This window comes from Lutra lutra, chromosome 9 (assembly GCF_902655055.1).
Source record: "Lutra lutra chromosome 9, mLutLut1.2, whole genome shotgun sequence".
Classification (NCBI taxonomy): domain Eukaryota; kingdom Metazoa; phylum Chordata; class Mammalia; order Carnivora; family Mustelidae; genus Lutra; species Lutra lutra.
In genome coordinates this window covers 50,184,832-50,197,557 of record NC_062286.1, presented here as the reverse complement: position 1 = coordinate 50,197,557, position 12,726 = coordinate 50,184,832, and the positions used below count along the sequence as shown (strand labels likewise).

Here is a 12,726-nt window from a genome sequence, read left to right as displayed (position 1 = left end):
CCCGCACAAGCATGGTTGTTACGCACCGGAAGTAGCCTGTTATTTTGCCGGAGTCGGTTTTTCGGCGGGGCGGAAAAGGCTTGTCAGCATGTGTCCCTACCACTTCCAGCCCCCTTTTCTTGCAGGACCCCATGAGTAAGCTGTGGCGGCGGGGGAGCACCCCTGGGGCTATGGAAGCCCCTGAACCCGGTAAGCGCGGGTCGATAAAGCAAGTTAGGCGTTCGCAGAAAAGGAATCCCATTTTGCTCTTCCGAGCCTCCGGGGTACTTCGCCACAGGTGGGAAGGAGAAAGGCGAGTCTGTTGTTATGGTAACAGCGTGTGGGGCTGGAAGAGTGGGGCCCTTCGCGGGTATTGGATTCTTCAAGGCTCCTCCTGTCCCGCTCTTGTCGTAAACCGTTGACAGGCTCTCCTTACGCAGGGGAAGCGCTGGAATTGAGTCTGGCGGGTGCCCACGGCCATGGAGTGCACAAGAAAAAGCATAAGAAGCACAAGAAAAAACACAAGAAGAAACACCATCAGGAAGAGGAGGCTGGGCCAACGCAGCCGTCACCTGCTAAGCCCCAACTTAAACTCAAAATCAAACTGGGTGGGCAGGTCCTGGGCACCAAGAGGTGAGGCCAAGAAAGCCAAGGTTTTACTTGGGGAAATTTAGGAGCAGGCAGAGATAGAGGGAGAAGCTGGCTGGGCTTTCCAGTAGACAGAGGGTGGACACTGACTTCAGGGCCCAGGTGAAGGCAGAACCCAAGGGGGGTAGGGGAATGCTGGTTGTAACTGTCAAGCAGGAGGAGAACTGCTCAACTTACATAGTGGTTGCTTCTCTGCAGTGTTCCTACTTTCACTGTGATCCCTGAGGGTCCTCGCTCACCCTCTCCCCTTATGGTTGTGGACAATGAAGAGGAACCAATGGAAGGAGTCCCCCTTGAGCAGTACCGTGCCTGGCTGGGTGAGAAGAATCTGGAGGTGGGGAAACTGGGCTTCTCATTATATCTGGTTAACGGAAGAGGGTTGGTTCTGAGGAGGGTGAGAATTTTGAGTGTCTCAGTATTAACTTGGCCACATTAGGGTTCTCCATCTGAACAATTCTACTTTTAGCTCTCCAACTTTGCTTTTCAGATGAAGACAGTAATCTGTCCCCCTCCCCACTTCGGGACCTGTCAGGGGGCTTAGGAGGTCAAGAAGAAGAGGAGGAACAGAGGTGGCTGGATGCCCTGGAGAAGGGGGAACTCGATGACAATGGAGATCTCAAGAAGGAGATCAACGAGCGGCTGCTCACTGCTCGACAGGCAAGTTGGTTCATTCTTTGTTCACTGGCTAAATATATATTGAGAACTTCCTATGTCTCAAGAATGTTGCTAGGTAGTGGGGATATCAATAGTGGAAGAAAGGAAAGGTTTCTGTTCTCATGGAGCTGGTATTCGTGTGTGTGTGTGTGTTGGGGGAGGGGATAAGTAAGTAAGTGTGAAAAGTGTGGTTTATAACAAAAATAGGGTGATGAAATGGAAAGTGGTGGAAAGAGACAACATTAGATAGGGAAGGCAGGGAAGACCTCTCTGATGAGATTACATTTCCAATACCAAAGGAGCTTTTCAGGCAGAGACCAGCAGGTGCAAAGACCCTGAGAGTGGAACATGCCTAGTAGTGGTCAAGGAGAAAAATAAGTGTGACTACAGCATGAAAGGATTGTCTACAGGAAAGTGATTTGATTTATATTTCAGTAGATTACTTTGGCTTCTTAGTGCAGGTAAGGAGTAGAAGCAAGACCAGCTAGGAAGCCATTGATGTAGTCAGGTGAGAGGTGGTGGTGGCTTGAACCAAGGTGAATTTATGGAGGTGGAGGACATCAGATGGATTCTGGATATGTTTTGGAAATAATTGTTGGGAGTTAGGGAGCGGGCAGAAAAGAGGAATCGAGGGTAACCCTCAGTTTGGGGCTTGAGCAATAATCCAATTGATGCTATCCACTTGAGATGAAAAGATTTTTTTTTTCCAGGAGAAACTTTATTCAAATTTTGTGTCATTAGAATACTTCCAAAATCAAACACAGTATTAGTCAAATGTTTAACCAGACAGGCAAGGCAAAGCTTCAGGAACAAAACAAAAAATCTGAAGGACTTACTGCTAACAAAGCCATTCCCCTAAGTAGCATCTTATACTTGTCATAAGCCTGTAACTTTCTGTTTTAATTTACACACTATATTAAAAAGAAAAATATTTTTCTTGAAATTTGTGTAATATGTTAGCAAATTGTGTAGCAAAATAAGTCCTCATAATTGATTAGGAACATATCACATTTTTTTGGGAAAGATTTTATTTATTTATTTATTTATTTATTTATTTATTTATTTATTTGACAGACAGAGATCACAAGTAGGCAGAGAGGCAGGCAGAGAGAGAGGAGGAAGCAGGCTCCCCACCGAGCAGAGAGCCCAGTTCGGGGCTCGATCCCAGGACTCTGGGATCATGACCTGAGCCGAAGGCAGAGGCTTTAACCCACTGAACCACCCAGGCATCCCAAGGAACATATCACATTTAAAGGGATCCATATGTACAGCAGCACCACTATAAATACACTGCATAGTCACCCTGAGGTCTATTTTGTTTTCAGTGCATATCAAAGTTTCAAAAGTTTCAAAGTTTTCAAAAACGACAGCTTCTTGTGACTACATGCTCTTGATTTTCTCAAATTCTCTGTCGGTTTGGGTGAGATGCCACTTGTTTAAGAGCAGCTTCTGACTAACTGGACACATCTGTGGGTCCACTCTTAAATCTAGATCACCTCCAGACCCCCTTTCTTCAATTGTAGCATCATCGGTGACACGAAGCAAAGATCTTTTCCCACCGTTTGGAATGAGATGAAAAGATTTAAAACAGAAAAAACAAAAACACCTCCAGAGAGGTGGTAAACAGAGTTTTGGTATTCAGGGCAGACAGGAACCATTAATGCTTTTCTTGTTTAGAGTCAAGGATCTGAAGATGAAAGTCTGGAGATCTGGGAGGAGGCAGTACTAAGGCTCCTGGAGAGGGTGCTCATCTCCCCCTTACCCTCAAGGCCAGTGTTTCTCAAGAGCCTGCTTTCCACATCCCCACTGTCGTCCCCGCCCCCCCAACCCCGGTTTGGGCAGACGTCGTCCGCCTGACACCACTCGGTGTGTCTCTCCCCAGCGAGCTCTGCTGCAGAAGGCGCGGAGTCAGCCTTCCCCGATCCTGCCGCTCCCTGTGGCTGGGGGCTGTCCGGCCCCGGCCCTCACCGAAGAGATGCTGCTGAAACGCGAGGAGAGGGCGCGAAAGAGACGGTTGCAGGCGGCTCGGCGGGCGGAGGAGCACAAGAACCAGACTATCGAGCGCCTCACCAAGACCGCGGCGCCCAGTGGCCGGGGAGGCCGAGGGGCGGCGCGGGGCGAGCGCCGCGGTGGAAGGACCGCGGCCCCGGCCCCCATGGTCCGCTACAGCAGCGGGGCACAGGGTTCCACCCTTTCCTTCCCACCTGGCGTCCCCACCCCCGCGCCATTGTCCCAGCGGCCGTCCCCATCTGGCCCTCCCCCTCGATGCTCGGTCCCCGGCTGCCCACACCCCCGCCGCTACGCCTGTTCCCGCACGGGCCAGGCGCTCTGCAGCCTTCAGTGCTACCGCATCAACTTGCAGATACGGCTTGGGGGTCCCGAGGGCCCCGGGTCCCCTCTTTTGGCTACTTAAGTCCCTGACCTGACCCGGACTCTGCGACCTCTCCCTTGTCCTGTTTTTATTATGTTCCCCACCCTATTATTAAATTTCATCCGGTGCCTCGACTTGTACAGAGTTGGGGAAGTGGGGTATGGGCAGGCCAATGCACTGTACACACACTGCCGTCACGAGATTGCGTCGACACATGGGAAACGGCCACTAGGCCCCAAGAACACTGGGGCACTTTTGGAACGCGACCCTTGCCCTGCACCGCCTCTTCCAGTGGGGTTACCTGGCTTGGTCAGGCCTTCTGCATCATCCCCGAAAAAGGCGCTCAAGCCAATCAGCGGAGACTTTGCTTTTCTGGACGGCCGCTTATTGGCTGGCAATTCCGAGCCCGTTCTGTTGTCCATATTGGCTATTGTCGCTGTCAGTCAGGGCCATGGTCGAACCTTGCCCGGCTCTTTGTCTGTGTAAGCTCCTGTTGTCTGGGAGAGTGGCGGAGGCGCTGCTGTAGATTGGTCCCTGGGAGAAACCTCTGGTCCGTTCCTATTGGCCGGTCCTCCGGCGGGCGTCGCTGATTGGTAGGATCGAGCAATCTGGGTGCTAGTTGGCAGAGCTCTCCCCGGATGGAAGCTCCGGCCGCGGAGTGATGGTGGCGGCAGCGAAGATGGGCCGGGCAGGGACCATGGCGGTGGCGGCAGAAGTGGCAGGGGCGGGGCGCCTGGCGATAGAGGAGGCTGTGGTCTACCGGGGGCTGTAGGTGGAGGCATGGCTCAGGCCAGCAGCGGGAACGGCAGCGAGGAGGCCTGGGGGGCACTTCGCGTGCCGCAACAGCAGGTATCCCGACTGCTCCAAAAACCTATCACGACAGCCATTTATTTCTCTTTACCCTCTCCTTGTCCCTTCCTTTTGGGGGGTTGGGGAGGAACTCACGTAGCCAAAGATGCTGTGAAGTTCCTAAGTATGTCCCTTCTACTCTTTGTCTAAACTTTGTAATGTAGATGCAGTTGACTTTGCCTGCAGCTTCTTAGACCCCCCATCCCATGGCTGCAGTGGAAGCTTGCAGTGGCTCTCCAGTGACCAAAGGCATAGTGAGGCCCAGGGAAGCTCCCTCTGTCTTGCAACAGTTATTTGTGATGTTTTTCTGTGTGCCTGTTGTCACAACAGAGTCCGGCAGCGTCTTCTCTTGAGGGAGCAATTTGGAGAAGAGCTGGAACCCAGACTCGCGCCCTGGATGCCATCCTTTATCATCCACAGCAATCCCATCTGGTTGGGAGCACTGCTCTGTGTCTCAAATGGCCCTTCCTCTACCCTAGGAAGCCTGAGACCCAGGGGTGGAAAGATCCAGTGTGGGGGTGGGGAGGCAGCCCGTGGGGGGAGGGTGGATAATGAAAGCATCTTAGCATTGGAAACTGCCTTAAACCCCTTACCCATTGTCTGAGACTTTGAGGTAGCTCAGACTGCCCCCTGGCTTCTGCCCAAACACTCCCTTAACAGAAAATACCCTGGGAGCCAGCCCCAGTGTGAGAGAAGTCTCTGTACGCAGAACTGAAATCTGCCTCTTTGTATGTCCACACCTTGCATCTTGTTTTCTAGACAGATTCTTGTTATGCCAAATCCTCTGCCGTGTCAGCAGCCCTTCAGATATTTGAACACTCCTCTCACTGTCACTTTTCCCCTCCCCAGAGATCTCTCTGAGCTCAACTTGGCTCACAGGGTGGGACTACGTCCCTGCATGGAGGGGTGTGGGGTGGACAGTGCCTGGGGCTGGGATCTCCTTTGGTTCTAAGTGCCTCCTTGCTCCCAGCTTCGAGAGCTCTGCCCAGGAGTGAACAACCAGCCCTACCTCTGTGAGAGTGGTCACTGCTGCGGGGAGACGGGCTGCTGCACCTACTACTATGAGCTCTGGTGTGAGTCTCCAAGGGGGCTATTCTCGGGTCCTTCTGCTCACTCTCAAAATTCGTCGGGCATCAATATTCCAACCTTCATGGACCTCTGTCTACCTGGGAGGTATCTAAGACCCTCCTTCCTCACCCCTTGCAGGGTTCTGGCTGCTCTGGACTGTCCTCATCCTCTTTAGCTGTTGTTGCGCCTTCCGTCATCGACGAGCTAAACTCCGGTTGCAGCAACAGCAGCGCCAGCGCGAGATCAACTTGTTGGCCTACCACGGGGCATGCCATGGGGCTGGCCCTGTCCCTACCGGTTCACTGCTTGACCTTCGTGAGTGGCTTGAGGCTCTGGGCACACTGCCAGTGGCCCCTCCCAACCCAGAACCCTGAATCATCCCCACCTTCCCTTTTCAGACATTTCAAAGCACACTTTCCCTAATAGCAAAGATACCACTATCCCACCGCTGGCTGCCGCACCAACCATGCCATTCTTTCCTGCAGGCCTCCTCAGCACCTTCAAACCCCCAGCCTATGAGGATGTGGTTCACCGCCCCGGCACACCGCCGCCTCCTTACACTGCAGCCTCAGGTTGCCCCTTGACTGCTTCCAGTGACCGCATCTGCTGCTCCTCTGCTTCTAGCTGCCCTGCCCACTGCGAGGGAACAAATGTGGAAGGTGTTTCCTCCCACCAGAGTGCACCCCCTCATCAGGAGGGTGAGCCTGGGGCGGGGGTGAGCCCTGCCCCCACACCCCCTTCTTGCCGCTATCGCCGCCTGACTGGTGACTCAGGTATTGAGCTCTGCCCTAGTTCTGACTCCAGTGAGGGCAAGCCAGTCAAGGAGGCTAGGGCTAGTGCCACCCCACCAGATCTGGAGGACTCTTGTGTGCTGCCCCTCGATCCTGTACCCCACGTCTCTCCTGTGGGGCTAGCTTCCAGTGAAGGGGACATCCCATAAACAGTTTTGGGAGGGTGGGTGAATTCCTTGCCCACTAGAAACAGCCTGGGGCCCAAATCCTTGAATTCTTCTTGGCCTCTCCCTGCCATCTCGAATCTTCCTGAAAGGGGTGGAGTCCTGAGGAAGAGTGGCAGTGTTTGGGGGACTGTGCTAGCTCTACCCCCCAAAAACATACACAGGAGCCTTTGATCTCATTAAAGAGATGTGAACCAGCTGCTTGTGAATTTGGGTGGACTAGTACTCAACTTGATGCATTGCACTTGACCTAACTGGATTTGGAGGGGACATGTAATGACCACTTTTCCCACCCTCCTCTGAAGAACAGTAGACAGTCCTAAGGTCTGGACTGAGCTAAGACCTTTTGGTGAGGCAGAGCTGGCAAAAGCAATAGAGTTTGTCATGGTTTTCCATTTATTTAGAAAAATAGACTCTGAATTCACATTCACCCCAGGGCTGTGTGGGATGACAGTAAGGAGACACCTGAGATGAGCTGAGGATGGTTTGAAGCACTAGTATCTGAGGGCTGGGAGCAGAAGCTAGAGACCTTGTCCTTCTATTCCAGAGCGCAGGCCTGCCACCCTTCTCACCACCCTTCCCTTAGTAGTCTTCAGCCATGGCCAGTAGGACAAGGCTGGTCCAGCCCTGGAAAGGGCGGCAGCCCATGCCCCGCCCATCCCGGTCACTGTACTGCTCCCAAAGGAAACCTGTGGCCTGATACTGCCGCCACACATTGCCCACCACATTGGCACGGAGCTCACTGTGGAGCTTGGCAGCCCGGGCCTGGTGGGGACCCTCCAGATGACCATAGTGGTAGAGAGCTCCTAAGGCCAGGTAGTTGACATTGAGCCACACAGCACCCCGCCAGTAGGGAGGATCGTGCTCTGAATTGCGCTGGCCATAAAAGGGGCTGGAGGCTGCAAGGGAGCGCAAACCAAAGGGGCTCCAGAGATGGCGGCTGTCAGCTAGAATATCCAGCAGGGGCCCAAGGCGGGGGGAGTTGGGGTCCAGCAGCCGCAGAAGCATGGGAAAAAGACTGACATAGCCCAAGGCATCCACATACTGTAAACGAGGGTGGGGCCGACCCACTACCCGCACCAGCCCCTCTGGGGGCCGAGGCTTCAGCTGCACTGCTCTTGTGTGGTTTCCAAAGTCTGCAAAGACTCCTAGCTCTGCGGCCCAGTGCAGCTCATCCAGGCTCTCTTCTGCCTCCAGTGATGCAGCCAGTGGGCCCAGCTCTGCAGCTGCCTCAGCCTCTCCTAGCTGCTCTGCCAGCTGCACCAGCACACGGGCCCCCAGGGCCACCCAGCACCGCAGGTCCAAGTGCCGCTCACTGGCCGAAGGGTGTGAAGCCCGGGGATAGTCATCCAGCCCAGAAGGTAGCGTCTTAGGGTTCAACAGGGTTGGCAAGGCAGGGTCCCGGCCCCGCCACCGATAAGATAGTGGCACTGGCCCTGCCTGGCTCTTGTGGAGCCAGGAGAACCAGGCACGCAGACGGGGGAAGGCCCTGCGGAGGAAGGCAAAGTCAGCAGGGTCACCACCCTTTAGCATGTGGGCTATAGGCAAAAGCAGGGTTGGGGGATTGGCATGGGCTGCCCTTTGCACCAGGAATTCTGGAGGCACCCGGGCTCGGGCCTCATCCCCCAGCACCTGCTCCCGTCCAATCCAGCCATCAGCATTGAGCAGTCCCAGCCAGTGACCTAGGATTTCCCGAGTAAGGCGGGGATCCCACCGCTGGACCACCAGCTGGTGAAAGCCCTCATCCCAAAGGAAACCTCGTGGGAAAAATGACCGGGAGGGCACTGCTGTGAAAAGAGGAACAGGTGGAAAGAGAGCTGGGTCCACCTTCTGCTCAGACCCCTCAACCCCCATGTCTGCCAACACTAGACCCTGTCCATAGAAGTAGCCAATCCCACCGAGGAGGCCACTGAGGGCAGCCTGACCCAAAGCCTGCTCCTCAGGACTCAGGCCCTTCTCCTTCAGCTGAAAAGTCTTCTCAAAGTGCTCTCTAAAGGCTTCAACACGGCTCTCCAGGGCTTGGGTCAGCAGGCTGCCTGCCAGCTGCTCCAGGGGTTGGCTTCCTCCTGCCCGGGCACTGCCCGATTCAAATACCAACTCCACAGAAAAGGGGACTTTCAGTGTCACCTGTTGTATCAAGAATTGCCCTTGTCCCTGTCCTTGCCCACTTGGGCGTCTGTCCTCCCACTTCAAAGATCCTGGCAAGCCGAGGTAGCGTTCAGGGGAAGCCCCTGGTGGCCGGTGCTGGAACCAGCTGTTTAGCCGGCTCTTCACCATCTCTGTCAGCAATGCAAGTCCTGGGTTGGAGGACCAGAAGACATTGTAGCTTGAAGGGAAGAAGATAAATAAGAAAAAATTACTCAGGAGAAAATGGTGAGGAATATAAAGAGAAATAAGAGGAAACCGGGAGTCAGGATGGGAGGGTCTTGGCAGTGCAGGGGACATGGAGCCTGGTGAGGAGGGAAATAACCAGTGGAAAGAAGGTAGACTGGGGGAGATAGAAATCAGGCTAAGTCAGGACCCATACCACCCCTACCATCACCCCCACACTCTTCCCCCAGTTACCTGCCATACTTGGGGGCAGTGTCCCCTGGATTGGTTGGTGCCGTAAGTGTAAGGCGGAAGTGACCAAGTTCACTGGAGTGACCACTGATGAATTTCAACTGCCCCTTGGCCCCAACCTCTGGCACTAGGACTTCCTTGCCATCTGTCACCACATAGAAGAACAGGGACACCAAAGGGAGGGCAGAGGTATCTGAGGTCTGGGTGACCAAGGAGGACAGAAAAACACAGCATTAGATTGGCAGTATCTCCTGGAAATTCAGCCTTACTGAAAGGGGCACCATGCAGGAGCAACATGGTAAACATACGTCTACGGTGTTGAGGGTCAGTGAGGGTGAGCACCCAGTGAGAGGAGGTATAGAGGCTTGCACAGGGTTTGCTGGGAAATTATAATAGAGTGCTTCTGTGTCATATACTATCCTAAGAACTCTACATATCATTTATCATTTTCTTTCATTCTTATAATCCTATGAGTTAAGTGCTACTTGTATCTCCGTTTTGCAAAAAGGAAACCATGGCTTACGGATAGTAAATAGAAATGGTCATACACTGTTTAAGGCAGGTAGCCAGACTTGGAGCCCCTGCAGTTAACTGCCACATCATACTGCATTTGCTGGCAGAAATGCCAGCAAAGAAAGGGTGGAGGGAGTCTGGGCTGGGGGAAGGGTGTCCTGAGGCCCTGACCTGAGACTCTACAGTCACTCTCCAGCTCCAGTCCCCTCCGTGCTGACCCCCAGGCCTCTTGACGAACTCAGTGGTGAGCCTTAAGGCCCCATCTTGGATGTGTTGCCGCCCGAAGGAGAGACCGTCGTGGAACTCCCAGCCATAGGGACCCACGCCGTCCCCCTGTTCACACGTGTGCCTGAGCTTAGGGGTCCCTGGGGTGGCGCCTTGCTGAGCCCACATCAGTCCTAGGGGTAGAATGGCGACGTAAGTCAAAGAGAGAGCAGGGGACCTGTCCCTCTGGGTCTCCGAGAATTTCAGGGTCATCCCTCTTCATAACTCTCCGGAACAACACCCCTCCCCACTCTTGCTCTTGCGTGAAGCTGGGGCTCCCAGGTTAAGAATCCGCCTGCCTACCCGCCCGTCCCGAGGCCCAGTTACCAGTGAGAAGGGGCCGCGGGCTGCGGGTCTTCATGCCGAAGTAGACGTGAGGGCGGTAGGTGCCCCAAAAGAGGTCCGGGGCCACGGCGGGACTGGAAGAATCGGGAGGCAGTGCCGGGGGCGCGGAGTGCAGTGTGACCGCCCGCCGCGCACGATGCCACGCCAGCAGCCAGCATCCTGACAGGCCCAGGGCCAGAGACAGGACCACGACGCCCAGAGCCGCTCTCCAGGCAGAGCCACGGGCCTCGCTGCCCCGTCGTCCCGGGCTGCCCCGAACCGTCCTTTCAGTTGTCCGCGTTCCGTCGGCCGCCGCTCCGCGACGCCGCCGCTCGCCCCGAGCCATCCCAGCACGGAGGCCTGCGTTGAGGGAGCTCGGAGAGGCGGCAATGGAGCCCGAGTCCTGCTTCGCCTCGACTTGCGCAAGGCGCCCGGGCGTCCACAGATCTGTCAGCCGCACCTGCCGGTCCGCGCCTTCCGCTCCGCTTCCGCCTCCTGCCGGAAGTCCCGCCCCGCCACGTCAGATTAAGTCTCCGAGTCCGGAACAGCCGCCACCGCCGTGGCAAAGGGCTGGTTGTCTCCAGAGTTTCTTTGTCATCCTCGCGGATTTCACAGGCTAGTAGAGAAAAGTAATCTCACATTGGCTTGTTTTTTAAATGAATATCTGTTAAGAACCTGAGGTGCCATCCCGAGTGTTTTACATTTAACTGCCCCAATAGGTGAACGAAAACTGGCCTAGAAAGTTCAAGTAACTTGGCACTGGCCACAGAGCCAGGAAGAGGCCAGCTTGGAGCCCGTGAACCTGAAACAGTCTGGATCACTTTGCCCACGCCCGTGACTTCCTTCCTAGTTAAGTGAAATGTGCCAGAGTGGACCCAAGAGGAAGCTTGAGCTCTGTTCCAACAATGTCTTTAAACAACCCTCTGACAGTCTAGGATTCCTTATCTAGCTGAACCCTAAAAGGACTGTTATGGTGGTGCATGCACTTTAAAGAATGCATTTTACCCCTCTCCCCTCCTTTTCTACAACCCAAGAAGCAAAACAGCTTAGGGGAAGGATCAATTATATCCAGGGGAGGGAAGGCTGTAGGAAGTAGCACCTGCACTTCAGGGGGACCCAGGAGAGTTAACATCACAATTAATGATGGTTCAGAAAAGCAACTTGGATTTAGCTACTTGTTTCTCACCAACAGCTTCGCATAAAAGGTGTGTTCATAAAGTACAAGTCCCTATCATCCTTTAAAAAACCCTACTCAACACCATGATGCTATTCTAGCTCCCATCCAAACTCATTATTTAAAGCTAATACTGTATGCTGCATGTCCACTTACTATTTTGCTATAATCTATTTGACACCGCCTCCTCCGCTGGTAGACTTTTTGCTCTTCCAACAATCATCTTCTGACCAATCCCAATAGTCACTCCTGTCTTTATCTTTCTTGCTCCTATTGCATCTAGTTCATATCTCTATTGTAGCACTTATTACATCCCTGGATTTCATTATTCATCTTTGTATGTGTACTAATCAAAGTTACAGGCACAAGGTAGATAGTAAATATCTGTCAATTCAACACATGTTTATTGCACACGATGTGTATCAGGGATTATACAAAGTGCTGGGGACACAGAGAAAAGAGCCCCAACCTCAAGTTCACAGTGCCAGCATTCAATCTGTGTTTACAGCAATGTCTGAACCATCCCCACTTTTTCAGATGAGAAGAGTGGTAAAATCTGGCCAGAGATAACAGTCAGTTAACCATCGAGCTGAGGAACAAATCTAGGCTGTCAGTATCCTTTTGGCTACAGCATAAGCCCTCTTAGACAAGACTTTTGCTCCCAGTAATGTTCTAGGTGCTTTACAGGTGTCGGCTCATTTAATCCTCTCAACAGTTCTAAGAGATAGGTACAATTATCCCCATTTTATCTGTGAGGGAACAGGCACTGAGACTAATTTTCCACAGTCACAGAGCTACTTAGGGACAAGAGTTAGGATTTCAACCCCAGGAATTCTGGCTCTTCGCTACACCATACTTCCTCCTGATAGGCTGTTTGTTTTTTGGTAGTTTCTTTTTTAAAGGGGGAGGGGGAAAAACCAGCTCTTGAAGATAGCACCCTTTTAAGCAGAGCAGCACTGTAGTAACACTGTAGTAACACTGTTAACAAAATGGAAAATGTATTTGGCAAAGAATACAGAAGACAGTGTCTACAGATCCTTGATTGCCTAGCTAAGCATTCTGAAGTTCTTTAAACCCATAGCAATCAAGCATTTTTTCCTACAACCCAGGATAGAAGTAATTCTACACTGCAACCAAGTACATGCAGATACCCACACATATACATACTTCCTACTTTATATATGTATATTGTTTATAGGCTGCAAAATTTCTTAAAAGAATACTTCTCTCAAGGCACCTGGGTGGCTCAGAGGGTTAGGCCTCTGCCTTCAGTTTAGGTCATGGTCTCAGGGTCCTGGGATTGAGCCCCTCATCAGGCTCTCTGCTCAGCAGGGAGCCAGCTTCCCATCTCTCTCTGCCTGCTGC

The 12,726-nt window shown here is 53.1% G+C and overlaps 3 protein-coding genes across 4 annotated transcripts; 2 read left to right on the top strand and 1 right to left on the bottom strand.

Annotated features, from left to right (window-relative positions):
- Nucleotides 1-9: 9 nt before the first annotated feature.
- INO80B (INO80 complex subunit B) lies at nucleotides 10-3,786 on the top strand. Its single transcript, XM_047745586.1, has 5 exons — nucleotides 10-189; nucleotides 420-612; nucleotides 826-944; nucleotides 1,115-1,284; nucleotides 3,164-3,786. Exons 1-5 carry the CDS (start codon nucleotides 132-134, stop codon nucleotides 3,692-3,694), a joined length of 1,071 nt encoding a protein of 356 aa, XP_047601542.1. The 5' UTR covers nucleotides 10-131; the 3' UTR covers nucleotides 3,695-3,786.
- A 381-nt stretch (nucleotides 3,787-4,167) lies between these two features.
- Nucleotides 4,168-6,721, top strand: WBP1 (WW domain binding protein 1). Of its 2 annotated transcripts, XM_047745591.1 has the most exons (5): nucleotides 4,168-4,501; nucleotides 4,832-4,933; nucleotides 5,472-5,574; nucleotides 5,708-5,884; nucleotides 6,055-6,721. In XM_047745591.1, the coding sequence occupies exons 1-5, from the start codon at nucleotides 4,433-4,435 to the stop codon at nucleotides 6,507-6,509; spliced, it is 906 nt and encodes a 301-aa protein (XP_047601547.1). In that variant the 5' UTR covers nucleotides 4,168-4,432; the 3' UTR covers nucleotides 6,510-6,721. The 2 variants fall into 2 exon arrangements, with proteins under 2 accessions (XP_047601547.1, XP_047601548.1); XM_047745592.1 differs by lacking the exon at nucleotides 4,832-4,933 and having other exon boundaries at nucleotides 4,176-4,501.
- Nucleotides 6,722-6,897: 176 nt separating this feature from the next.
- On the bottom strand, nucleotides 6,898-12,648 carry MOGS (mannosyl-oligosaccharide glucosidase). The gene is made up of 4 exons (XM_047745573.1): nucleotides 10,191-12,648; nucleotides 9,771-9,997; nucleotides 9,090-9,286; nucleotides 6,898-8,850 (listed from the first exon to the last, which is right to left on the bottom strand). Exons 1-4 carry the CDS (start codon nucleotides 10,531-10,533, stop codon nucleotides 7,107-7,109), a joined length of 2,511 nt encoding a protein of 836 aa, XP_047601529.1. The 5' UTR covers nucleotides 10,534-12,648; the 3' UTR covers nucleotides 6,898-7,106.
- Between the last annotated feature and the right edge of the window lie 78 nt (nucleotides 12,649-12,726).

Bases quoted from the DNA above. Each gene is read 5' to 3' on its own strand.
- MOGS (XM_047745573.1), bottom strand. From the start codon at position 10,533: ATGGCTCGGGGCGAGCGGCGGCGTCGCGGAGCGGCGGCCGACGGAACG. The intron at 9,998-10,190 runs GTAACTGGGCCT...TTCTACCCCTAG, and splicing joins CCCGCGGCCCCTTCTCACTG to GACTGATGTGGGCTCAGCAA. The intron at 8,851-9,089 runs GTAACTGGGGGA...CTTCCCTTCAAG, and splicing joins ACTGCCCCCAAGTATGGCAG to CTACAATGTCTTCTGGTCCT.
- INO80B (XM_047745586.1), top strand. From the start codon at position 132: ATGAGTAAGCTGTGGCGGCGGGGGAGCACCCCTGGGGCTATGGAAGCC. The intron at 613-825 runs GTGAGGCCAAGA...GCTTCTCTGCAG, and splicing joins CAGGTCCTGGGCACCAAGAG to TGTTCCTACTTTCACTGTGA. The intron at 945-1,114 runs GTGAGAAGAATC...TTTGCTTTTCAG, and splicing joins GCAGTACCGTGCCTGGCTGG to ATGAAGACAGTAATCTGTCC.
- WBP1 (XM_047745591.1), top strand. From the start codon at position 4,433: ATGGCTCAGGCCAGCAGCGGGAACGGCAGCGAGGAGGCCTGGGGGGCA. The intron at 4,502-4,831 runs GTATCCCGACTG...TTGTCACAACAG, and splicing joins TTCGCGTGCCGCAACAGCAG to AGTCCGGCAGCGTCTTCTCT. The intron at 5,885-6,054 runs GTGAGTGGCTTG...TCTTTCCTGCAG, and splicing joins CGGTTCACTGCTTGACCTTC to GCCTCCTCAGCACCTTCAAA.